At 41.5% G+C, this 27889-nt stretch overlaps 1 protein-coding gene across 1 annotated transcript in view; it reads left to right on the top strand.

Moving 5' to 3' along the window:
- Positions 1-7077: 7077 nt before the first annotated feature.
- MEP1B (meprin A subunit beta) overlaps positions 7078-27889 on the top strand; it is a 53572-nt gene continuing 32760 nt past the window's right edge. The window contains exons 1-2 of the mRNA XM_043557179.1: positions 7078-7194; positions 7751-7783. Of these exons, the coding sequence (XP_043413114.1) occupies positions 7078-7194; positions 7751-7783 (150 nt within the window). The remainder of the gene's footprint in view (positions 7195-7750; positions 7784-27889) is intronic.

Genomic DNA, 27889 nt, shown 5'->3' on the forward strand with positions numbered 1-27889 from the left:
TTTATATATTTTATTTTATTCATATATATAATGGAATACTACTTAGCGATGAAAAAGAATGAAATCTTGCCATTTGCAACAGCATGGATGGAACTGGAGGGTATTATGCTAAGCAAAATAAGTCAGAGAAAGACAGATATCATGATTTCACTCATATGTGGAATTTGAGAAACTTAACAGACGATCATAGGGGAAGGATAGGAAAAATAAGATAAAAACAGAGGGGAGGGGTGCCTGGGTAACTCAGTTGGTTAAGTGTTCGACTTCGGCTCGGGTCATGATCTCGCAGTCCGTGGGTTGGGGCACCGTGTCCAGCTCTGTGCTGACAGCTCAGAACTTGGAATCTGCTTGGGATTCTGTGTCTCCCCCTCTCTCTGCCCCTCCCTGTTCTCTTTCTTTCTTTCTCTCTCTCTCTCTCTCTCTCAAAAATAATAAAACCAGAGTGGGGGGTGAACCATAAGATCTCTCTCTCTCTCCTCAAAAATAAATGAATGTCAAAAAAACAAAACAAACAAACAAAAAAACAAACCCAGAGAGTGGGGCAAACCATAAGAGAACAAACTGAGGGTTGATGGGGGTGGGGAAAATGGGTGATGAGCATTAAGGAGGGCAATTGTTGGGATGAGAACTGGGTGTTATATGTAAGTGATGAATCTCTGGAATCTACTCCTGAAGCCAAGACTACACTGTATGTTAGCCAACTTAAGAATAAATTAAAGAAAACAAAATTGCTCAGGTATACGAACATTGATAGCAATTTATATCAGTTATAACCTCTAAAATGTTTTTCATAATTTAGGACCTTCCATTTATGACTAGTGAATTTTCTTTTTCAGTTTTGGCTCCTTGTTGCTGCATACATGTTTTGAATTTTAATTTTGGCATTCAACATATTAGCTATCACTCCAAGATGTATTTGCAAATTGGATAAATGAGGCCTTGACCTTGTTGCACAGGACGAAACCAGCCCAGGAGCAAACCATTAAAGACAGCTTTAGTCAGGTTTCATCCATTAATAATAGAGTATGGTTATCAAACCACTTATGAATAAATTTAAATCGTCTAGTCTCCAGCTCTTGCACATTGTTCACAAGCCTAACAGTTCTCAATCTACTGGTCCAGTAAATGTGTTCAAAAAGAAACGTATTCAGTTCAATTTGACTTAGTGACTACACAGTGGGTCCTTTATTTTACTATTTTCTAATTGCTTACAAGCCAGCTACTCTAGAATTTTGTCAAGCAACATAATTCTCACTGGTAATTTCCAGAGAACTCTGCCTCTGTCTTTGGAAAGTTGGTTCTATTAAGAATTCTTAAAGGTGTCTGCATGTGGGATGTTGTATGCTCTTCATTAGTGATAGGTATATGATTTCAATAGAGCTGGAGGTTTTTATTTCTTCCGTTTGTTATATTCTTGAATATTAGGGAGGACATTCTGGTTCTGAACAAGTATTTCTTGCACAAAATTCAGCAGTTTGATCCAGATAAGGTTTCTTAGGTACTGAGTGGCCTATGATATCATGAGTACAACACTTTTCAGTGCAAGCATGTCTAAACAGAAGTGAAGTTCAATGTCAGGCTTATTCCTTTCAGATTTCTGGTAAATGACCCTGCAGCTTATTATGTGATGTAGCCAAATATGATGTTAAGGAGGTAAGTTGATCTGAGGTTAATGAAAGCTAGAATACAGGAAAGGTTATATTTATTTCATAACAGTTTGAGTTGGGTTTAAGACATCACATTATTTAATCCAGGGATGGAAATGTACACATGAAATCAAGGCCTGTCCCTTTGTTATTCTAAACCTGGGACTTACTGGGGGCACCTGGCTGCCTCAGTTGTTGGAGCATGTGACCTTTGATCTCGGGGTCGTGAGTTCAAACCCCACACTGGGCATGGGGCGCCTAGGTGGCTCAGTCGGTTAAGTGTCTGGCAGGTCATGATCTCACGGTTTGTGAGTTCGAGCCCCTAGGCTCTCTGCTCTCAGCACAGAGCTCCCTTCGGATCTCCTGCCTCCCTCTCTCTCTGCTCCTCCCCCACTCACACTCTCTCTCTCTGTCTCAAAAATAAAATAAAAACATTAAAATAAATTTAAGCCCCATGGGTTGAGCATAGAGATCACTTAAAAACAAGAAAATAAAAGAAACCTGGGACTTACAGGCTTGTCTCTTGTCTTGCCCTTATCATTGCTCAAGGATTATTTGTGGTAGTTCCTTGATAACATCACAAATTTAAAAGTGATTATTGTCACGATCATCATAGATTGATATTCAACCCACATTGGGAACATGACGGGGCTGGGCCCCCAGCGTTGTCTATCTTGGGTTATCTGTGGACCCAGGTCCAAAAATCAAAATCTTGAGGTGAAGCCAGAGGTCAGTTCATGTATGACCAGTTCAAAAGCACTGAGTCAAGAGGGAAGAGATGAACTGCAGTGCTCTGGTTTGGCGATGGACATGTTAGTCCTGGAAGCAGACCCAGAGCAAGAAAAGACGGAATGAGGTCTGAGCACGCGGTGCTGTGGGGTTGGCTCAGGTGAACCTTAGCAGAAGTGGATTCTCAGAGCACGGGCATCCCTTTCATTGTTTTCATGCCACCTGATGATTGGATGTGAAGCTTTCACATGAGAGGCTCTCAGCCAACAGCTGTCCTTGTCACCAATGTCATGGGGTTGTCCCTCTTATACTGAGACTCGGTTATCTGGAACTAGAGATATGAATACACATGAAATATTATTTACTTGTATTCATGTATCTTGAGCTTCAATTTCTCTAGTAACTAAGTGGATATTAAGTATTATTTTCCTTAGTAGAAAAGATGGAAGTCAGGGTTTATATCCTGAGAATCTTAATTCTGAAAAGTCCCTTATTTCCTAGATGGCGGTCTCAGAGCTGGTTAGTACTTGTTTTATTTTACTGTGTTGAATTACTGCTTTCTCTTGGCCTATGTGACACTCAACTCTCCTTGGTTTTCCTTAGATTCCCCTCCTACTCCTTCCCTGCTGGCTCACCGTCTTCGACCTGGCACTTACTTACATGCTAGAGTTCTGGAAGGCTCAGTCCTTTCCCCTCCTCTTTTCTCGCTGCATTCTTTGTCCCTAATCAGAGATCTCATCTTTGCACGTCAGTGATCATATTTGTGCAGGTTTCAGGTACCGTCTTTATGTTAACCGATCTCAAATTTTCCTCTGTGCCTCTCCTCTGAGCACCGGCCCTGTATGTCTATTTGCTTAGCATCTCTGATTGTCTTGCAGGCACCTTAAGTTCACGATAGCCATCTTCTCCTCACTCCGAGGTTTCCATGTTCCAGAACTCAGAATCATAGTACCTTCTAGCACTTGCCTAAGCCGAAAAAGCCTGGGAATCATCCTTGGAACTTGTCTTTTCCTTACTTCACATATCCAATTCATTATCAAACGCTGTTATTTTATCTCCTAAATAGTTCTTTGCTTTTCTTCCTGTCTACTCTCCTCCCACTACCCAAAGACATCATCCCTACTTGTGGACCGCGATCAGTCTTCCTGCATCTGCTTTTGCTCCCCTTAGTATACATATCCCTCAGGTGGTCATCATTTGCTGGTTAAAATCATCCAGTGTTCTCATGAGAAAAAGAAAAAAAGTTCTCAACGTGGCTATAGACTTCCCCGGTTTGCTTCTTCTTTAACCTTCCCAGCCTCATCTAACACCACCCTCCTTACTAGAGACCAGGGTGGGATAGCCACAGATTCCCATCCCCTGAAGTTGCCACATGCATCCCCAACACAGTCTTCACACATGCTGTTTCCTCAACATAGGACACCTCCCCCCTCATGCCCTTCCCGGCTAGCTACATACGATCTAATCATCTGAAAGCTCACTTCTCACCTTATTTGTTCACGGGCGTCCTGACCTCCCTATGCTCTCAGAGCACTCACGTCCCACCTCCCCGACAGCTGTTTTCTGTGCTTCCCAATTAAACTAAGTACTTACACTTGAGTCCTTGGATCAGCATCTACTTCTTATGAACCTCAAACCAAGATATGCAATAAATCTCACAGTGTGTCTCAGAGTGTGGTGCCTGGCCTCGCGGTCTCAACATTATCTGGAAATCTGTTAGAAAAGCAAATTCTTTTTTGGAATACAATTTTTTTAAAGTTTATTTATTTTGAGAGAGAGAGAGAGATAGCGTGAGTAGGGGAGGGACAGAGAGAGAGAATCCCAAGCAAGCTCCACGCCGTCAACACAGAACCCAATGCAGGGCGCTTGAACCCATGAACCATGAGATCATGACCTGAGCTGAAACCAAGAGTCAGATGCTTAACCAACTGAGCCACCCAGGCTCCCTAGAAAAGCAAAGTTTTAACCCAGACTTCTGATATAGTAGCTCTGAAGTTGGGGTTAGCAATCTGTGTCTTAACAAAGCCTTGAGGTGATTCCCATGCACCTCAAAGTATAGAACCACTGGAGTAAGTGATACTTTGTGTCCCAAACAGAAAACCCATCTCTTTCCCCCTTGTTCCAAATATATCTCTAAAAAGTTAAAAAAAAAAAGGGGGGGGGTGCCTGGGTGGCTCAGTCAGTTAAACATCTGACTCCTGATTTTAGCTCAGATCGTGATCTCATGGTTTCAGAGTTCAAGCCTGGCGTTGGGCTCCATGCACTGACCCTACGGAGCCAGTGCTTGGGATTCTCTCTCTCTCCCTCTCTGTCCCTCCCCCACTAGCACTCTTTCTGTCTCTCTCAAAATAAATAAATAACTTTAAAAAAATAAAAATAAAAAGTTAAAAAATATAATATTCAGAATTTTTAAAAGAATCTTAGCTATTTGGGGGCACTAACCATCTTGAAATGATTCTTAAGAGTTTTAGACCGTCACTGCTTTTTATTCTTCTATACATTCCATATACAAGACTGATCCCATTAAAAAAAATTGATGTTATTCAGACATGCAGTTACTTTGATTTCTTTAACTATTTCCCACTTTCCTTTCTTACTGAGATCGGTTTATGATAACATTATTAAAATTTCCTTTCTAATACCTTTTTTGTTTTTAATGTCTTTGGTCTGGGGATCATGCTACCTTTATCTGAACTCTTGAAATCTGATTCTGTCCCCCACTAATTCATGAGTAATTTTCCTTTAAAGATTTTTTTTCCCCATCTATTAACACATTCCATTCAAAGTTCTTTTCAGTTGTACCTTGATAATTTGACAATCTGCCTTTTTTTAGGAGATATTTATTCTCAACAATGTTACATATTTTCACTGTCTCCCAATACTGAATCTCTAACTGAATCTCTGTTCATATCTTGTGCTTCTGTAATGAAGCCAGACACTTGCCAGTTTAGCTTCTCTGGTCCAAATATTAGTGGAGTTTCGAACACAGGAAGATTAATTTCATCAACTTTCTTCCACTATAAAAATGGTGGCAGACCGTTTTCTTGTCCATAGGAATGCAAGAACATAAGGAGAAATATTTGATAATCTTAGAATGTGAGTGTTATTTTTGAAAACTATAAATTGTGTGTACTGTTTTGTTCTTTTGTTCTTTGGTATTTACCAATTTCTGCACACTATAAAAATAATAAATTCCTTAGCATGGAAATCAATGCAATTTTCCACTAGTCTCCATTACACAATCTACAATCTGGTTTAAGTTAACTGTTTGAAATTCTCCCCAAATACTCTTCACTTAGTCTCTTTTCTTTTTTCTTTATAGTACCTCTCCTTTAAGTTTTTTGGTTTTTTTTTTACATTTATTTATTTTTGAGAGACAGAGAGAGAGCGCGAGTGAAGGAGGGGCAGAGACAGAAGCAGACACAGAATCTGAAGCAGGCTCCAAGTTCTGAGCAAGCTGTCAGCACAGAGCCCGAGGCGGGGCTTGAACCCATAAACCATGAGATCATGACCTGAGCCGAAGTTGGATGCTCAACCGACTGAGCCACCCAAGTGCCCCTATAGTATCTCTCCTTTAAATTCTTTTCCCATACCTCATTTCGAAATTTAATTCATTCATTCATAGCTCAACAATATAAATTAAATGACTAACCTAGATATGTTCTAGTGCTTACGATGTATCAATGAAAAAAACAAAAATCTCTGCCTTCATGAACCTTATATTCTGCTTGATCTTTAGGCAGAATTTATTACTCAATAGCAATTTATTTATACCTCTAATAGAACATTACAATTAATTTGTATTAAGTCTCTTTCCCAACTAGACCAGTTGTTTTAAACACTGCCTGCTCACTAGGACCACCTGGGACCTTTGGAAAAACAATCATACTCAGATTCCATCTCCAGAGGTTTTTATTTATTTGGTTTGGCGGGGGAGGGGGGGGGGAGGCCCACATGATTCTAATATACAGCCGGGGGTTGAGAACTAACCACTGCACCAGAAGAGACTATGAAGTTTTTGAGGGTATGATAATGTTGCTCATTTGGTATTGCCCAACCTAACACACAGTGGGCAATCAACACGTGTTTGTTGAACTGTTTTGTGGCAGTAAGGAGAAATAGCACCGCTCTCCCTTCACTGAGGGACTACGATGTTGAGATAATAGTCTCTAAGGGGACTTGAAGGAATTGGATTCATTTTAGGTAATGATTATGATGCATAATCAATAAAAATTAACAGGCAATATCCAGCTCTTCCTGTAAGTGGCCTGAGGTCATCTCTGGAAATGGTTTGCTACTCACTTGACCAGAAGACCCTGCAAAATGATTCAAATCAAGAGGTTCAAGTCTTCGTGTTCACCTTGAGAACACACATGAAGCTGTCCAGGCCATCAAGGGTATGCATATCTGAAAAGCCACCAAGTATCCAAAGGATGTCACTTTACAGAAGCACTGTGTGTCATTCCATCACTACAACGGTAGAGTTGGTACATGTGCCCAGGCAAACAGTGGGGCTGGGCACAGGGTCGGTGGCCCAAAAAGAGTGCAGAATTTTTACTGCAGGTGCTTAAAAATGCAGAGAGTCATTCTGAACTTAAGGGTTTAGATGTAGATTCTGTGGTCATTGAGCACATCCAGGTGACAAACCCCTAGGATGAGACGTAGAACTTACAGGGCTGGCTCCTGGTCGGATTAACCCTACATGAGCTCTCCGTGCCACAGTGAGATGATGCTTGCTGAAGAAGGGCAGATTGTTCCTAAACCAGAAGAAGAAGTTGCACAAAAGAAAAAGATATCCCAGTGGCGCACGGGTGGTTTTGTCAGTTTCTCTGACTCAATTTCAGCTCAGGTCATGATCTCACAGTTTGTGGGTTTGAGCCCAGCATTGGGCTCTGCAGTGAGGTGGAGCCTGCTTGGGATTCTCTCTTCCTCTCTCTCTGCCCCATACCCCACTCGTGCTTGCTCTCTCTCTCTCTCTCTCTCTCTCACACAGAATAAATAAACTTAAAAAAATTTTTTTTGAAAACCTGTTATAAAAAAAAAAAAAGATACCCAGAAGAAACTGCCCGTCCACACACACACACAACTCGTGCACACACACACTCTCTCAAAATAAATAAACATTAAAATAAAATAAAGATTACATGGCAACTGGGGATAGAGGAGAACTCTAATTATGTGTAGACTCCAAAAAAAATGTGCAACCTTGCCATGATTTTAAGCTTTGGGGACAGTTATTAGTTATTGAAGGATATAAAGTGTTGTGATACATTTTCATGATTCTGTGACAGGAAAACTGGAAGCTCTGGGGGAAGGAAGCACGCATTTCTACTTTTTATCTGTCACCTAAGTAACGTCTTGTTCCTAAATACCAGGTGGAGTTAGCTGTAGCGACGAACATGCAGAAGGTAAGAGGAATGGCGTCTAATTAAGGGTGTAGGCAAGCGGCACACTGAACAGGCCGGCTAAAGCACATCCACTTAATAGCCACAAGGTGGCAGCCTAGAACTAGGACATGACGGCTGAAAGGTTCGAAGACCGAACACCTTGAACGCTCTCCAGAGCGGAGAATGGAGAGCAGGTCTATTGAGGCAATCCAAAAGGAAAAGAAAGAAAGAGATTGTAGTACTTACAGCATTCATCTTTAGAATTTTGTGTCCCTAGAATAAAAGCCAGACACACACACACACACACACACCGCCAGACACGGCAAAATCTCATCGAATGCACACTTAACTTGCCTCGCTCTCTGAGGTTCTTTTATTTATTTATTTTATTATTATTATTTTTAAGTTTACATCCAAGTTAGCTAGCATATAGTGCAACAATGACTTCAGGAGTAGATTCCTTAATGCCCCTTACTCATTTAGCCCATCTCGCCTCCCGCACCCCCTCCAGTAACCCTCTGATTGTTCTCCATATTTAAGAGTCTCTTATCCCCATCCCTGTTTTATATTATTTTTGCTTCTCTTCCCTTGTGTTATGTTCTGTGTCTTAAAGTCCTCACATGAGTGATAACTTGCATCACTCTCAAGAAGCCCTACATGAGTTTGAAATGTTTCATGCATGAGTTGGCTGTTTCCTCACGTGTTTTCTCAGGTGGACATCACTTCCTTTGTACCACTTAGGGTATGATTTTTCAAGACTATTTAAGGACTTCCTGAGAGAAGTTGTGCTTTTATTTGATTTTCACCTAACATATTACTTTTTTTTTTTTTTTTTTTTTTTTTTAGTTTGAGAGAGAGAGAGCATGAGAGGGGGAGAGGGGCAGAGAGAGAGGGAGGGAGACAGATTGAGAATCTTAAGCAGGGTCTAGATCCCACAACCCTGGGATCATGACCTGAGCCAAAATCGAGTTGGATGCTCAACTGACTGAGCCACCCAAGCACCCCTAACGTATTTACTTTTGAGCTTAACCCTCTTATAACATGTTACTCTACTCTGCTTATGAAAATATACTTTTACAAATGTGTATGTAGATTATACATAAATATATCTTATGTGTTATAAATATATCTAACATATAATGATAAATTGGGAAACCAATGTTTTCCATCATTCCTTGCATGCAGTAGGTGCTCAATGTATGTTTACTGAACTGAAGGGGAACAGAGGTAAAGTGTCTAGGAAAAGGAAGGTACAGACTTAGCAGCAGAGCAAAAATTCAACACAATGTAGAAGTCATCGAATGTCATAGAGCAGAGGCCACGGTACAGAGGGTCATACACTACTCAACATAGTGCAGACAAGTAAACAAGCAACAGGGGAAAAAGAGAATTCCCACTTCTCTGCCTCTTCTCAGAGCAAAACTACCACATCCAGGAGGCCGTGAGACTCAGGGTCTCTTCCTCTGGTTGGATTCAAACTGTCACCATGTCTACATGTCTTTCTAGTGATTTGAACACCAGTTCTTCTAAGATGAATATGAAACTTTAGTAAAAATAAGAATACCATGAAGCTGATTCCCGGAAGGCAAAGTTTTGAGGGTATGCATGCCGTTTGAACTCATATGTCCAGTACTGTGCACAGAGTAAGTACTTAATAAAGACTGATTACAAACCCAACCCTTCCAAAGAGAAGTTCAGGAGATAAGCACTGAACCACATGAATGTAGGGAATTACTGGAGGACTGAAAAGGAAATGTTATTTATGGTAAACCATTTCTATACTCCTTCAAACATAGCTTTTGTTAAGTATCCAACAAATCACAATCACATTTGAGCAAAGTCGCCTTTCCCCAGACACACACTAGGCTAAAAGCAATGTCTATAGAGAGGGTAAAGGTTACCATATCACCCTGCCTTCAAGGAACTTATAACTTAGTGGGAGAGGATGATGTGTCCATAAAAAAAAAAAAATTCAATGATGTATGGCAAAAATAAATGCTGTAGAATCCCAGAGGAGGGAGAGGTCTTTTTTTTTTTTGACGTTGAAGCATTCATAGAGGAGACTGCCGTTGACCTGGACTTTGGAACATGAATCAGACATAGATAATACCAGGAGGGGGAACATGGTTGGAGCAGAGGACCAGGGAACAGGCTCGGGAAGGTGTACTTAGGAGGGTGAGGAGACGAGAGTCACAGAACAGAAGTTCATGGAGGGTGTGGCACGAGATAAGACAGAGATACATACGGGGCAGAGCTGAGGATTCCTGGGGGCCAAGCTCACGAAGTCTGTTCTTTATCCTAGAGGTACTGAAGGTCTTTGAAGAGGGTAGTGAGCCGGTGGAGGCTGAACTCTTGAAAGATTATGGGGTGTATGTTGATTTGGGAATGATGAGAGATTTAGATGGTATTTTATTTTGTTTTTTAAAAATTATCCAAACACCATAAAATACAATCTGTAGCTGCCATGTGTATGTAAATGTTCAAATGTATTATAGTCAATAGATTTATTACACAATTATAACTAAGTCACAAAATAAATAGGAGAATCATATGTTATTTTAAATACAGTATTTTAAAATTCAGATGTTACTGGGGAGTGGATGATGAATGAGAGGAACAATGGCTATGACTTCATTTGGAAGTCACATTCCCAACCTTACCTGGAGGGCTGAGACCAGCATCTTAGTTTTGAAAGGCGTTTTCTGTGGCCAGCAGGGCAGTGGGTCGCTATACACTATGGGGTGTCAAAGGGCCAGCTAACCTGAATCAAAAGTTCTCTTGTCCAAGATCTCCAGCCAACTGCAGCACAAACCATTTTTTTTAAATGTTTATTTTTAAGAGAGAGAGAGAGAGAGAGAGAGAGCACGAGCAGGGGAGGGGCAGAAACAGAGAGGGAGACACAGAATCTGAAACAGGTTCCAGGCTCTGAGCTGTCAGCACACAGCCCAACACGAGCCTTGAACTCAGGAACAGCGAGATCATGACCTGAAGTCTGACACTTAACCGACTGAGCCACCCAGGTGCCCCAGCAGCACAAACCTTTTGTAAAGACAAGTGGTATCCACATTTTCACTTATGTAATGGAAAAATACATCTGCTATAGTGTGGCAGTTCATCAAAAGATTAAATACAGAGTTACCTTATGAACACAACAATTCCACTCCTAGTATATGCCCCAAAGAAATGAAAAATATAGCCACATTAAAAACTTGTGCAAGAATGTTCATAGCAACATTATTCATAGTAGACAAAAATTGGACACAACCCAAATGTCTATCAAATGACGAATGGATAAATAATAAAATGTGGCATATTCATATAAATGAAATATTGTTTAACAATAAAGAACTGAAATACTGATACATTCTACAATAGGGATGGATCTTGAAAATGTTATGTTAATTGAAAGAAGCCAGACACAAAAGACCACATATTGTAACATTCCATTGATATGAAATGTCCAGAATAGGCAAATCCACAAATCAACAGAAACAGAAAGGAGATCAGTATCTCCAAGGGTCGAGTGGGTCGTGTGGAAAAGGAGAGTGACAACTAAAAGGTACAGGGTTTCTTTGGGGGGTAATAAAATGTTGTAAAATTGACTGTGGTGTCAGTTACACAACTCTGTGAATATACTAAAAGCCACTGAATTCTACACTTCAAAAAGGTGAATTATATGGCATGTGAATTTTATATGGCATGTGAATTTTATCTCAGTAAGACCCAAAAAAGGCAGTAAGACCCAAAAAAGGCAGTAAGACCCAAAAAAGGCAGTAAGACCCAAAAAAGGCAGCAGACACATGAAAAGACGCTCAACATCACTCATCATGGGGGAAATACGAATCAAAGCCACAATGAGATACAGCCTCACCCCTATCAGAATGGCGACAATAAAAAACGCAAGAAGCAACAAGTGTTGGTGAGGATGTAAAGAAAAAGGAACACTTGTGCATTGTAGGTGGGAATGCAAACTGGGGCAGCCACTGTAGAAGACAGTATAGAGGCTCCTCAAAAAATTAAAATTAAATCAATTAATTAATCAAAAAATTAAAAAATTAAAATTATGATCCAGTAATTCCACTACGAGGTATTTACCCAAAGAATCCAAAAACATTAACTTGGAAAGATATATGCACACCTATGTTTATTGCAACAATATTTACAGTATCCAAGATATGAAGCAACCCAAGTGTCTATTGATAGATGAATGGATAAAGAGGTGGTAGATAGATACAATGAAGTACCACTTAGCCATAAAAATAAGTGAATTCTTGCCATTTGCAACAACATGGATGGATCTAGAGAGTATAATGCTAAATGACATAAATCAGAGAAATAAAATGCCATATGGATCCACTCATATGTGGAATTTAAGAAACAAAACAAAGAAATAAGAGACAAACCAAAAAAACACTCTTCACTGTAGAGAACAGATGGTGACCAGAGGGGAGGTGGGTGGGGAAATGGGTGAAATAGGTGAAGGAGATTAAGAGTCCATTTACTGTGATGAGCACTAAGTGATGTATAAAATTATTGAACCACTATATTGTCTACCTAAAATGAATATAACACTGTATGTTAATTATACTGGAATTAAAAAAAAAAAAAAAAAGACTGACCAAAAGAAAAATGCCTGCTGCAGTACCATGGTACTGGAAAGGATTTCTTTCTTTTTTTTTTTTTAAATTTTTTAAATTTTTATTTATTTTTTGAGACAGACAGAAACAGAATGTGAGTGGGTTAGGGGCAGAGAGAGAGAGGGAGACACAGAATCCGAAGCAGGCTCCAGGCTCTGAGTCATCAGCACAGAGCCCGACACGGGGCTCAAACCCACGAGCTGTGAGATCATGACCTGAGCCGAAGTCGGATGCTCAACCGACTGAGCCACCCAGGCGCCCCTAGGATTTCAAGATATCATCTAACATAGTTTAATCAATTACATGTAGTTCATCTAATATAATGGCAACCAATTCATTGAGCACCGATAACACACTGGGTGTTTGGATGTGATATTGTGAAAGCCCTAGGGAATGGCACTTGGCTCAAACTGGATCAGAGAGAGTTCCCTGGAGGACATGGTGCCAAAGCTGAGAGTTGAAGGGTAATCAGTCATCGGCATGGCGGTACTCAACAGTTTTGCGGGGGTAGTTTTGGGGAGCGCTGTGCAGGGAAGCCATATATGCTTCGTATGATTGGTGAATAAAGTACCAGATTAAAAGGGGCAGGAGACGCAGCTAAAGATGTAAACACAGCATGAAAGGCCTTGAGTGCCATGCTGTATAGACTGGACCGTGGAAGCGTTTACTCCAGAAAGTGACACAGTGTTTGCATTTCGGACAGATCACTCTGTACCTGGGGAAGAGAGAGTCACAGGAGGCCACATTGACGGAGAGGATCAGTTAGGAGGCCAAAGTCCAGAAGAAAGACATGCTTGAGAGAGTGAAAGGGTACACAGTTGGAGGGATGATAGAGGAGAGAAGGGAGGAGAGAAAGGATTTCCAAGATGTTGAGGAAGGAGTATGAGGAAGAAGAAGAAATTCAGAAATCTAGCACTGTGGTTGATGTGCCCAGGTGGAAGGAGCCCTTGACTGCAACAAGCTAGCAGTAGGTGGAGTTGCCCAGAGAAGACCAAAGTGAATTGAGTTCTAGACCTGTTGATTTTGAGAGATGTCCACATCTTGGATCTTGGATCTGAAGCTTAAGGATAAGAGGTCAGTGAAAGCACAAGAACAGATTAAATCACCCAAAATGATGTGTGATAATATTGAATAGCTGTTAACATTCATGACATATGAGAGATTAGGAATAATAATTTCTATAACCTCCCCCCAAACCTACCTGTCTGCTTCATGTACGTGGTCGGTTGGCTTCAAGTGTTTGGTCTCCGGTGGATGAAGGTCACTCTGCTCGGAGTGCAATCCCTCCGCTTAAGTACTAGATCTCATCCTTGCTCACTTTGGACACTGTTTCAACAGCTGTCCCCTCTCTCCATCCATCACAAAAATTTCCCTCTCCACTGGATCATTCTTGCCAGCCTACAAACACAGTGATTTCTCCCAGTTCAAAGAAAGGCAGATCAAAACTCTCTCTTGATCCCCATTCTGCTTTCTTGCTCATGTCTCCTTTTTCTTCTTCCTTTTACACCTCAAAAGAGTTGCCTCTATGCATTGTCCCTAACTTCTCTATTTCCTTCTTATTTGAACTCAGTTCATATAACTTTTATCGCCAAAATTGTCCTTAGCAAGTGACCAAAGACCTCTGTTTCGCTAAATCCAAGGATCAGCTCTCAGTTCTCCTCTAATGTGGCACATCTGCAGCATCTGACTCAGTTGATTGCTCCCTCTCTCTTTTTGTTACTTGCTTTGGAGGCTACCACAGTCCCTTGGATCTTCTCTTACCTCTCTGGTCACTCCTTGTTAGCGTCTTTTGCTTATTCCTCCTCATATCCCTGAGCATTTAATGGGTAGGGTCCCTGCACGCAGTCCTTCCAGATCTTCGCTCTTCTACTTTACGTCTTGTTGGTCTCATCCAGCCTCATGGTGTTAAATACTCTCTGTATGTTGTTAATCTCAGAATTATATCTTTAGCCTATGCCTGTTCCCTAAATTCTGTATTCACAGATCCAACTGTCATCTTCGATTTGATGTCTAGAGGAAAACTCAAACTCAACTCGTCCAGACTAAACTCTTGATCTCCCTCTTCCCATCCAAACTTGATTGTCTTTCATTTCTTGCAATCTCAGTTAATTGCAACCTCTAATATTCTGGTTGCTCAGCCCAAGAACTTGGACTCATCCTTAATTCTTCCAGCTCTCCCATAACACACATCCCAGTCCAAATTCTGTTGACTTGACCTTCAAAAGACGTCCAGAATCCCACCTCTTTGCTCCATCCCCATTGCTGCTCCCCTGGTCTAAGCTGTCATCTGCTTCTCTGTTGATTTTTGCAATAACCCTTTAATAATCCTCATTTGCTGACGTTTCAAGCTATTCCCAGTATAGCAGCCAGAATGGTCCTGCTAAGACTGATTTGATCTTGTTATTTCCTTGCTCAAAATCATCCACTGAAGGCTAATCCCACACAGAGTAGAAGCCGAGGTCTTGGCGAAGTCTTACAAGCCCTCCCCTCTCTCTCCACACACACACACACACACACACACACACACACTCACACACAGTTGCCTTCTTGGCCCCTCCTCTTTCTACTCTCTCCCTCATTCACTCCAGCCAACTGTCATTCTTGCTGTTCTTGGAACGTATCAGGTGTGCCTTCAACTCAGGGTCTTCCATTTGCTACCCCTCTGCCTGGAACTCTCTTCCCATAACAATCCCCAAAGCTCGCTCCCTCACTTCTTTCAGATTGTTGTGCAAATGTCAGCTTCTTGGTAAACCTTGCCCTGAAAATCCTATTGAAAATTGCCACCAACACTCTTTGTTCTCTTTCCTAACCGTGGTGGGTTTGCATTACCAATTTAGCTTATATTATTATTATTATTATTATTATTATTTAGCCAGACCGGTTTCCCAGAGTGCCTTCCCTACAGAGTTGTCAGGCTGCATGAGATGTGGAAGGCGTCGGTGAAGGAATGGCCATACTGGTTTTGCACGTAGAGGACGGGTACAGTGTGCAGAGCGCTGGTGCAGCCAACTGTGGTGTCGCTTACCTGTGGGCTCACCTGGCTGGCACCAGGCTGTGGCTGGCCCCACAACTCTTACAGCTCTCTCTCGCTGGAGCCTCCTTTAGTGTCTCAGACTCCTGGGTCAAGGGTGTGTGTAGCTCCCTGATGAAGGGTGCTGGCTTCTCGCATAGGACTTTGCCACATCACTGAAGACAGAGGCTTGGAGGCAAAGAGAGATAGTTGATCATTCTAGTCCATCCTCTGGGTTTCATCTTCTTCCCTTACTTCACATCCGCTTTTTCTTGCTGGCTACCCGCCCTGCTGACTTCAGGCACCAGAGCCAGGCACAGAAGCAACAGTACATATAGACCCATTTCCACAAGTGCATGCAGTCAAAAACTAAATGCATGTGTGCACGTGTGTGTGTGTATTTAATTTTTTTTAATGTTTACTTATTTTTGAGAAACAGAGACACAGAGTGTGAGTGGGGGAGGGACAGAGAGAGAGAGAGAGAAAGACACAGAATCTGAAGAGGCTCCAGGCTCCGAGCTGTCAGCACAGAGCCCGATGCGGGTTTTGAACTCACAAGCCGTGAGATCATGACCTGAGCCGAAGTCAGACCCTCAACCGACTGAGCCACCCAGGCACCCCTGCCCACTGTGACCATTTTAAGCTACTGATGTGATATCGGTAAATGGGGACTGGGGAAGAGATGCTAGCAATTAGCTCTCTTGGGCCAGTCCTAAGCAGCTCCTGTCCACCACTTGCTACTCTGTGCCTCGTCTAACAGACCCATTGACATCTTTTCCGTTGCTCTCATCACCTTCTACCGTGCTACCTATTTTAGTGATCTGTCTCCCAGCTTGGAATGTAAACTCTATCAAGGTAGGGGTTTTGCTTGTTTTTGTTCACTGCTGTATCTCTGGCTCTCAGAACGGGCGTCGCACTCACTAGCTGCTCCATATGTATTTACTGGAGGGGGTGAGGGAATGAACGAAGGAATGCAGCATGGGAGGGAGGAATGGGGCACTTAGGAAAGTTATAAGGGATTTTCTCCGAGAAGCTCCCCTACCCCCAGTATCTCCTTGCTCTGGAGGTTAGATTCCCAAAGCTCTGCTCTTTGGCCATCTTCTATTGCAGTCACGCGATATAATCAGTATGTTTTCAGCCAGCCAGACCTTCTGGCAGAAGGTTTCTTCGAAGACACGGCTGTTGTTCAAAATCTGTGCCCCTGGTGCTCAGGCTAGTACTTAGCACTTGTAGGTGCACAGCATGCATTTGATGAAAAATTAAATTACAAGGAGATTTAAGACATTTTAGACATCCCAGCAATTTACCTCAGGCTTTCCTCAGAGGTATTCTCTCTTAGCATTTTCCGTGGAATCTTAACAGAAATTGGACTCTTACAATGCTAGTTTTGTCCTTCAGTTCTCTAACATGTAGGCCTGTTTGGGGGATCGGAAATAAATATTAAGTGGTACTGTATGATGAGACGAGTCACATTTGGGATTAACAGAAAGTTGATTTGCAGCCCAAATTTTTAGTCCAGAAATACCACTGTCAGGATAACCGATAACTGGACCAGGCTACTTTGTTTATTGATTTTCCTAGAAGGTGTTGTTTTATAGGATCTCGACTTTTGAAACTTTGACTTCCTATCCATCATTCATTAAATTCTGCCCCGCTGGCTTCAGAAAAAATGTCATCTGGCCAGAGAGTTGTCCTTTGGCCACCTCATGTGAATAGTGCCCCTCAGTCACTCTAGCCCTCCTTCCCTTCGGTTATACCGTTCTTGAGGGCATGTACCACTTCCTGGCAGGGATTTCCGTGGTGACGTATCTGACGGTTGTCTCGTCTCCCATGAGTACATAAGTGCCGTGAGGGCAGGACCTGATCTGTTTCGTTCATTGCTTTATCCCCAGTGCTGCCAATAACACTGGTGTAAAATAGGGGCGGGAAACCTGTGGACTGGATGGTTAGGAGCTTTCTGGAGCAGTAGGTGGATCTGAAACTGATAAAGAGAACAGGAGAGCTGATACTAGGACTGCGTGGTAGCCTCCTCTTCTTTTTTTCTAAGTTTATTCATTTATTTTTGACAGACAGAGAGAGAGCTCACACGCAGGAGAGGGGCAGAGAAAGAGAGAGAAAGACACAGACTCCAAAGCAGGCTCCAGGCTCCGAGCTGTCCACACAGAGCCCAATGTGAGGCTCGAACCTGGGAACCCTGAGATCATAACCTAAGCCGAGTCTGACGCCCAACAGACTGAGCCACCCAGGTGCCCCCTTCTCTTTTCCTACATAGATGGACAGATGGCTCTCCCATGGCTCCCCTAACCCTTCCCTTCTGACTCTTTCCAGGTCTGCCCCCTTCCCACCATTACTCAAGCCTTGCTGCTAATGTGCTTGAGTCTCTCTTTGCTTAACAACCTTTGTTAGAACCTGCTGCTCCCTTAAGTCACTCCCTACCTTTCTCCTTTTTCTCCCATCCAAATTCTCTAACATGTGGAATGTCCTGATAACTTCCATCTTTTTTCCATGTATTCCTCCTTTAAACTTTTGCAATGTGTCTCCCATTCCCAAATATTTCTGGAATCTTCTCCTTGTGCAACTATATCCAAAATGGTTTTTCTTAACCTTTTGAATCTATCCTCTAAATAGCAGAGTAAACGATCTGAAATGAAAACTTCATCATCACAATTTCCCACTTGAAACCTTCCCAGGCTTTCCATCCGTTTGAAGATCAAGTTCAAGCCTATTTTTCATGCCACACCACCCCTGTCCCCCACCCCCCAGCTCTGATGTGGTTGGTTCCTACCACTCTCCTCTGCTCAGCTCACCATTACTCTGTTGGGCATTAAGCTTTCCATCTGGACCCACTGTTTTATCCTTGCTTGAACTGTAATTCCTTTGCTCTGGCTGCCTTCTGTCTAAAATATCAGAGCTCCCTCCCCATCCCCAACTAGCTAATTGCAAATGATGTTTATTTATTTATTTATTTATTTATTAAAAAAATTTTTTTTTTTCAACGTTTATTTATTTTTGGGACAGAGAGAGACAGAGCATGAACGGGGGAGGGGCAGAGTGAGAGGGAGACACAGAATCGGAAACAGGCTCCAGGCTCTGAGCCATCAGCCCAGAGCCCGATGCGGGGCTCGAACTCACGGACCGCGAGATCGTGACCTGGCTGAAGTCGGACGCTTAACCAACTGCGCCACCCAGGCGCCCCAACAAATGATGTTTTTTAGAAGAACATTTATTTATTTAGTTTTGAGAGAGAGAGAGAAAGAGAGAGAGAGAGAGAGAATTAGTGGGCAGGGACAGAGAGAGAGGGAGGAGAGAATCCCAAGCAAGCTCCATACTGTCAATGCAGAGCCCAATGTCAGGCTCAATTTCATGAATTGTGAGATCATGACCTGAGCCAAAATCAAAAGTCAGAGGCTTAACCGACTGAGCCACCCAGGTGCCCCAACTGATGCTTCAATAATTTAAAAACATGTTTTTTTAGTCAGTAGAGCATGTGACTCTTGATCTCAGGGTTGTGGGTTTGGGCTTTACATTGGATGTAGAGATTACTTAAACACAAAACCTCTAAAAAAAATAAAGATATAATTTTTTTTGAGCAACTATGGATCAAGTTGTCTTAATATAATCTATTGAATCATCTGTCCACTGATTTTAAATGTTGCATCTAGCATATTCTTAAACTTGTGTATGGTTTGGGGATTTATATTGTTTTATTAATATGTTCCTATTTTTATTATTGTAAATTTCAAATGACTTTTCATGTCTAACATCATCAGGTGAAAGCAAGCTTCTCTACTTTCTTCCCGCATAGCCTCTGACACCCATCCCCTTCTCTCAATTCATTTTCAAAATTTTCTTGACTGTTTTCAGATACTCATTTTCCCAGGTGAGCTCCAGAATCATTTTTCAATTTTTCCCTCTTCAAAAAATGGGATTTAGATTGAAATTGTACTATAATTATAAGCCATTCTAGAAAGTATTGTTTTGTTATTACTGTAAAGTCAGGAAGAGGAAAGCAGAGGGGCCAACAATTGTTCGCTATAATTCTCATAGTCCCCACCCAACATTAATTTGTTCTATACTTTATTTTTTGATATGGTGCGATTGTTTTTTTAATGTTTATTTATTTATTTATTTAGAGAGAGAGAGCATGTGCAGACAAGCTGGAGAAAGGAAGGGAGGGAGAGAGAGAGAGAGAGAGAGAGAATCCCAGTTTCTGAGCTCTCAGCATAGAGCCCAATGCGGGGCTCAATCTCAGGAACTGAACCATGAAATCATGACCTGAGCCAAAATCAAGAGTCCCAGGCACCCCTGCAATTGTTGAGAAATGGTTTCTTGTCAAGCAAAATGATCTAAGATTCAGGAATTGGCTAAAGAGATTATGGGGTTATCTTCTAACAGAGCTCTGGGGACTGTCAAGAGAATACTCTCTGATTTTGTAGGGGTGCATACCTTTGATTGTCTCCTATTGACGAAGGCAAAATGGAAGTGGTAGAAAATGGTGGTCATGCAAATGGCTCTTGGCAATAGAAGTACAAACGCTCTTGTCCAGTAGAGATACAATTGGCTTCTGCCCTTTAGAAGGATAACTTCAATATTATACATCATTTTCCTATATAATATCCATCAGTTTTGCAAATATTATTAGCATACTTATTTCAGCATTTCTGATTGTCTCTATAAATGACTGTTCTTCAAATTCTTCCTAAAAGTGGTTCTTGCATCTTACTGGTTCTTTAGTACTTAATACAATCTCAGACATGTGTGCATTTATATTTACATAAGAGTCATAATTTTACTTTTTTGAAAATTACACTTAAGCAGTATTTTGCCTTAACAGACTATGTGGGAAATGTAATTAAAGCAGAATTCTTTTGCCTATAATCTTTGGAGGAATTAATCTATATATGTCATATATGATTATAAAGCAATTCAATGATACAGAAGCCAGCAATCTTGAATATCTTAAACCCAGGCAAGATCATAATGTCCAACCCTTACCTTAAATTAAAAATAATACTAATGGTAAAGACAACTTTTCAGACAAAACAGCAGATATCACAGATATCACAACTTTTCAGACATGAGCAGATATCACAGATAGAAAGGAAGAAGGATTTAGGAGGCTCATTCAAAGATTTACTCTCAGTAGGGGTATCTTATAGAAAAAGAACGTTTAAAAAATATTTTATTATTTTTTATTTATTTTGAGAGAGAAAGAGCATGAGCGGGGAAGGGGCAGAGAGAGAGGGAGACAGAGGATCTGAAGCAGGTTCCGTGCTGACAACAGAGAGCCAGACACGGAGCTTGAACTCATGAACCGTGAGATCATGACCTGAGCTGAAGTCGAAAGCTTAACCGACTGAGCCACCCAGGTGCCCCTAGGAAAAAAGAACACTTTATAATTACTGTAAGATCAAATACATCAAGAAAAAAGAAGTTTGGTATTGGGGTGCCTGGGTGGCTCAGTCAGCTAAGCATCCGACTTTGGCTCAGGTCATGAGCTCACAGTTCGTGGGTTTGAGCCCCGTGTCAGGCTCTGTGCTAACAGCTCAGAACCTGGAGCCTGCTTTGGATTCTGTGTCTCCCTCTCTCTCTGACCCACCCCAGTCACACACACACACACACTCTCTCTCTCTCTCTCTCTCTCTCTCACTCTCTTTGTCTTTCAAAAATAAACATTAAAAAAAAACAACACAACATTGGTATAAGGCACCTGATATTCCATCGGGTGGGTAGAGAACTAGATTCTGGGGACAAATCTTAGTCCCACTAACCTTCATCAGCAGATGGCCTGTGCACTTTATCAGCAGTGCTAACTTCACCCCAGGAAAAAGTTCTTCCCAAGTTCAGGTTTGGGACCTTTTTTTTTTTGTTTGTTTACACTATTCTTACAGTTAAGCATAAGAAAGTACACCAAAGTTCTGAGTTTACTTGATTTCTCTAATGCTTTCAAATAAATACAGCAAATGTTCTGTATTTGTCAATTGTTTTTCTTCTTTTTTTTTGGCTTCAGGTAAATACTTAGTCCAGCTGACTCTAAGGTCCACAATTAAACAAAAAAGGCCCTTTTCTTGCTCCCATGTTTTGGTTCCTTTCTTCAGAGCTAACTCTTATGGACGGCTTCTTGTGTATCTCTTACATATGGGCAGGGCACAGACAAGCAGACCTGTCTGAGATCTCTAGTATCTTTCTCCTTTTGAGCTCTGGAGATGGCCCCTTCAACCGTACCACCAACCACAGGTGAATGCTCAATGACATCGAGATGGAAGAAGGACAGCTAGGACAATTTCTCCTCCACGTAACTTGTCACTACTCAGGGTGACAAAGGTGGGCTTGTCCAGTGATTTTTCAGGAAACCAGACAGAGCATTTCTGATGAAAAGAGGAAAAGCCAAGAGACATGACCTGGGAGAATTCCGACTGGTGGAGGGCCAGGCCTGCCTGTTAGAGGGTCAGAGAGCTGGGCAGAGGAGAACCCAGCTAGCCTCCTAGTGCTATTTGCAAAACCCCAAAGGAGTGAGGCCCTGCGTTTGATTCCAGGCATCTCCACCAAAACAAAAAAGGCTGGAATTCTTTGATCTTTCTGAGAAGCTGAAGTGCCCAGGGCCAGGAAGTGAGGTGGACTTTGAGGGGTAAGGAAGAGTGGGGAAGATTGGGAAGCCTTGGGAGGGTGTATGGGGCAAGGGATGGAGACGGTAGGAGTCTTCCAAGGGCCCAAACTCTGAGGCTGTGCTCCTTTTGAGGGTCCAAGAGGACAGGTTTACAATTTCAGGCCAGTGTGGTTTTGAGACCTTTGAAGGCCTGGGTCCATTTGATTCTTTGGAGCACCCCCTCACCCCCCTGACATTTCTTTCGTACTTTTTCTTTAATGTTTATTTATTTTTCAGAAAGAGGGAGGAGAGAGGGAGAGAGAGAGAGGGAAAGCACAAGTGGGAGAGGGGCAGAGTGAGAGGGAGACAGAGAATCTGAAGCAGGGTCTATGCTGTCAGAGCAAAGCCCCATGGGGGTCTCGGACTCACAAACCATGAGGTCATGACCTGAGCCAGAGTCAGTTGCTCAACCGACTAAGCTACCCAAGCACCCCTCAAACATAATAAAATGTACTAAATGTTCTGACATTACACATTCCATTAGTCTAGTTCCCCCCCGCCCACAAAATATTACGTGTATTTATATAATTCTACTTTTGAAAATATTTGGCTGTAACTTTAATTTTTTATTGTTTTTCTTCATAATCATGTTTATTTGAGATTTCTTGCAAAGTGAGAAAATCTGATCTGTAAATTTTTCAAATGCAAAAATATTTGTGAATATTAAATGTAATGACAGATGCATTTGACATATGAAATTTGGTACATTTAATTAGACATTTATTAATTGCACATCTGTAGCTTTATTTTTAGTTTACAGCAAAAAATTTTCCCCCTAGCTCTGTCTTAAGTGTTTTTGTAGACAGCATTGTTCAAGCTCATTGGCCCTAGGCCCCGTTTCTATGGTGCCTAATGGATAAAACAGCTTGCTTACAGTCCTTGGGCTTGATGGTTTGAGCTGCTTCCTGGAAATGTCAGGAAAAAACTGCCTATCCCTTCATGAGAATTCAGTGTGATGTCCATCCAGGGAAGATGAGGCACGATGGAAAGAAGCAGCTCTCTCACCGTAACATTGTTTTTCATTCTTATTAGGTTTTAAGTTCTAATTCCAATGTAAGTAACATACAGTGTTATATTCATTTCAGATATACAATATAGTGATTCAAAATTCCATACATCACCCAGTGCTCATCACAAATGCACTCCTTAGTCTCCATCAGCTATTTTACCCATCCCCCACCACCTCCCCTCGGGCGACCATCAGTGTTTACAGTTAACAGTTTCTTGGTTTGTCTCTCTTTTTTCTCCTTTGTTCATTTGTTTTGTTTCTCAACTTCCAGATATGAGTGAAATCGTATGGTATTTGTCTTTCTCTAACTGATTATTTAGCTTAGCATTATACTTTCTAGATCCATCCATGCTGTTGTCACCCTAACATTTTTGGGCCATGGACACCTTTTGTTAGTCTGGTGAAGCTCCTGAGAAGCTCCCTTCTCAGGATAATGTTTTATTTATTTATTTATTTGTGCTTATTTATTTATTTTGAGAAAGAGAGAGAGAGCAAGCATGATCAGGGGAGAGGGAGAGAGAGAAATAGAGAGAGAATCCCAAGCGGGCTCTGCAGTGGATGGAGCCTGACTCAAGGCTCAATCTCATGAACCGTGAGATCATGACCTGAGCTGAAATCAAGAATCAAATGCTCAACCGACTGAGCTACCCACGTGGCCCCAGAATAATGTTTTAAATGCATAAAATAAAATACGTAAGATTACCAAAAAACCTACAATTATATTTAAATCTAGTTAACAAAAAGAATGTGATACAGTAAGACAAGTGTTTGTTAATGTAGTAAATGACTAGACCTAGCTATGAGCTCCATGACTGCCATAATTCAAAGCAGCAATGAGCATACACAACATTTTGAGATATTAGCACTTACTGTGATCTGATATGAAAATATTTGTTATTTTTATTGGTGACAGTCACAAGTATTGATACCTATTAAGGTTTGTGCTTATTTTGCAGTGGAAGGAAATCCTACATTTTAATTAAAAGTCAATGAAATTGAGATGTAATTATTTTACATAATTATTTTCTCCATCAAATTCACAGAACTCCTACTCCTGAATTCTATTGATAAATGTGGATCTCAAGTTAAGATCAATGGTGGCTGAGAGATGTTCCACCATCATGAATTATTATATGGGAGGATTACAGACACCAAATGACTCTTGACCTTACCAGATTCTGGGGCTGAGTCTCTGCTTCTCTTAGCTCCCAGAACCACTGTCCCCAACTCTCCTGTTGTAGTATTAGTCAGACCTTTGGATATTTGAGATGTTTGAAGTGATTTCTAATCTCTAGTTCAAGGCTAGAGGTAGGACTCTGAACTCTATTCTTTGAGCAAATGATTCCCCAGACAGCTCTCCTTAGGTATCCCACCTTAGAAGTTTTTAATTTCCTAAAATTTATTTCACCTTTAGCTCTAAAGTTCACATTTCATACCAAACCACCACCAACAACCTACCTTCCCATCCATCCATCCATCCTTCCATCTAAACATTCAATCATACATTTAATAATGATACCATGCTGTAAAGATATGAATGTGTAACTTATCTCCCTTGCTCATAACCTCATACCAGGAAATATCTACATTAGTGCAAAGGATCATCTATGATAGATCCATTCTCTAGGATTATCAAAGCAAATCAAGTCACATCACTACGCAGGACTAGTTTTTAGGGTCAATTTGTGAAATAGGAAGGTTACTCTTGGCTTTTGGTCCTCAGTCCTGAAATGTCTAATGGTTGGCAGTAAAATCCCCCAACATATGTATAAGCTGACACTCATTTCCATGACTGCTCATTACCTCTCTTTCTCCTCTCTCTTCTCTTAGATGAAGATGGAACCGCAGCCTGTCCTTCCTGTCTGTTTTGTCAGAAAACGGCAATGACTTCATCTGCAGTGTCTGTGAGGTTTTGTTCTTTCATGTTCTAGGCTGAGGCATAACCCTACAGCACGCTCATCTGGAGAGCCAACTCCATGGAAACATTGACAAGTAGCTTCAATTATGACACTTGAATGATGACTCTTGAAGCCAATGTTGTTCTTTCCCTTTTATTCTTACCCTAATTGCAATGAATCACATGTCACCTACTCCATGCACACCTTGCTCTTCTGGCCATACAGAGCAAAGGCAACAGCTGGAGGGCCCAGAACCCACAGCAGCACCTGTCAAAGCATAAATCCCTGGTCACAGAGTGGCTGAGCATTATTTATCTATATCCAAAGATTCCATGATGGATGTGTGAGGAATCAGATGCTGCTGCTTCTCACCATTATGGCAGGGATCTGAAAATCCAGAGCTATGACTGTCTTCCCCACCCAAGGGCATAGTCTTTAGTTCAGAATGATGGGGTTCCCCACCTTCCTGTTAGCTTATCAGGTACCTTGGTGACCAGTAAACTTGCCAAAAGCCAGGCTGTCACCTTCTCCCCTGGACTGGCCCAAGAGTCCATCTTCCCTTTTCAGTTGGCTTCCTAAATCCATGTATAGACTACGAGCAAGTACTTCACTGTTGGACCTTGGTCCTTGGTACCTTTCTTTGTAACAATGATCAGGTTGAGTCTTTACAGATGACTTTAATGCCGAGTTGATTTAAACACCCCTATAAACTTTTCAAGAGCAGGGATCATGCCACTTGTTTCTATATCTCCACATAGCACAGGGCCTGGTTGTGGCTTTCTATAAATATTTTGGAATAAATATGTTAATTAAAGTATACTTTGGTTTTCTCCAATAATTTCGCTTGTTCATGAACTCCCTTATGTACACATCTCTGGTCCATATTCTAGTGTTGTCTATATCCTAGGCACTAACTTTATATACATAATTTTTAATATGCTGAACATACTCTTTTTTTTCAGGAACAGATTTATTTTTTTAATTTAAATTTTAGTTAGTTAACATACGGTGCAATATTGGTTTCAGGAGTAAAATTCAGTGATTCATCACTTATATACAACACCTAAAGCTCATCACAAGTGCCCTCCTCAGTACCCATCACACTTCTAACCCATCTCCCACCCCCCTCCCTCTATCAACCCATAGTTCTCTATCATTAAGAGTTTTTTGTGGTTTGTTTCTCTCTCTTCTCTCCATCCCCCCTGAACCCACTTCCCACATGTGTATCTGTTTTGTTTCTTAAAGTCCATATAGGAATGAAATTATATGGTGTTTGTCTTTCTCCAATTGACTTATTTTGCTTAGCATAATACATTTTAGCTCCAACCACATCATGGCAAATGGCCAGATTTCATTCTTTTTGATGGCTGAGTAATATTCCATTGTGTGTATATGTGTGTGTGTGTGTGTGTGTGTGTGTGTGTGTATACAGACCCAGAGAGTTTAACTTTCTCATGCTCAGGTAGCTATTAAATTGATGAACTTCTATTTTTTTTTAAGTTTATGTTTTTAGTGATCTCTAAACCCAACGTGGGGCTCAAACTCATTACCCCAAGATCAAGAGTCGCATGCTCTTGTCACTGAGCCAGACAGCTGCCCTTAAATTGATGAACCTCTTATTAAGGGCCCAAACCCTTGTCTTTCTGAGTCTTGTTCTACCTTCCTGTCATTATAAAGCAATAGTTCTCCAAGTGTGGTCCACAGACTCCTGAAATGTCCCAGAGACCCTTGTAGGGACCCACAAGCCAAAACTATCTTCATAATAATACTGACATTTTGGCCTTTTTTAAAAACTTAAGTGTATTTATTTTTGAGAGAGAGAGAGCCAGAGAATGCATGCTCACAAGCGGGGGAGGGGCAGAGAGAAAGGAGACAGAGAATCCCAAGCAGGCTCCTTGTTGCCAGCACAGAGCCCGATATGGGGCTCAAACTCATGAACTGTGAGATTATGACCAGTACTGAAACCAAAGTTGGATTCTCAACCCACTGAGCTACCCAGGCCCCCGGGTTGTTGTTGTTGTTGTTTATTGTTGTTGTTGTCTTTTTAATGTGTTGACAATTGCACCTTGATGCAAAAGCAGTGGCAGTAGTAGCCATTGTATTTTTTTTTGTCTTTTAAGCAGGCTCCATGCCGAGCACAGAGTGCAACAGAAGGCTTGAATTCAACACCCTGAGATCAAGACCTGAGCTGAGACCAAGAGTCAGATGCTTAACTGACTGAACCACCCAGGCGTCCCTAGTAGCTGTTGAATTCTTCAGCACCATGCCCTTGCAGTAAAAACAACCACAGTCTCACTTGAAAATGTCCTGATGAAGCTATAAAAATTAATTTTATTAAATCTAGGCCCTTGAGTGCACATCTTTTTAATATTCTGTGTCATAAAATGGGAAGTACACACAGAGCACTTGCGCTGCATGCCAAAATATGATCTTTGTTTTGGGCGAAGCATTTGTGTGATTGCTTGAGACGTGAGCTGCTCCAGCTGCTTTTTTCATAGAACACCGCATTTGCTTATAGAACAAGCAGTAGGCAGACTGTGATTATTAGGTATTTCGCAGAAATGTTCTTGAAAACGAATGGAGTGGGCTTAACCTATCCAGGAAACCAACTGACGGTATTTCTTACCAATGCTAAAACTTGAGCTTTCAAGAGAAAGAATTTTTGGAACACCTGTGTCCAGAAATTCGTCCCTGCGAATTTAATGGTTTCTGAAATCTTTATCAGCTTTTCGGATGAGATTGGTGGTGTGGACCAAGAGATTTATCTGATAAGGGATACGAAATGTGTCAACATTGGGAAGATCCAGATTTTCTGAAGGACAAGTGGTGTTACAAATCATGCATAGGGAGGGCCGCCTGGGTGGCTCAGTCGTTGAGCGGCCGACGTTGGCTCAAGTCATGATCTCGCGGTCTGTGAGTTCGAACCC

The sequence above is a fragment of the Prionailurus bengalensis genome, chromosome D3 (assembly GCF_016509475.1).
Source record: "Prionailurus bengalensis isolate Pbe53 chromosome D3, Fcat_Pben_1.1_paternal_pri, whole genome shotgun sequence".
In the NCBI taxonomy this organism is placed as follows: domain Eukaryota; kingdom Metazoa; phylum Chordata; class Mammalia; order Carnivora; family Felidae; genus Prionailurus; species Prionailurus bengalensis.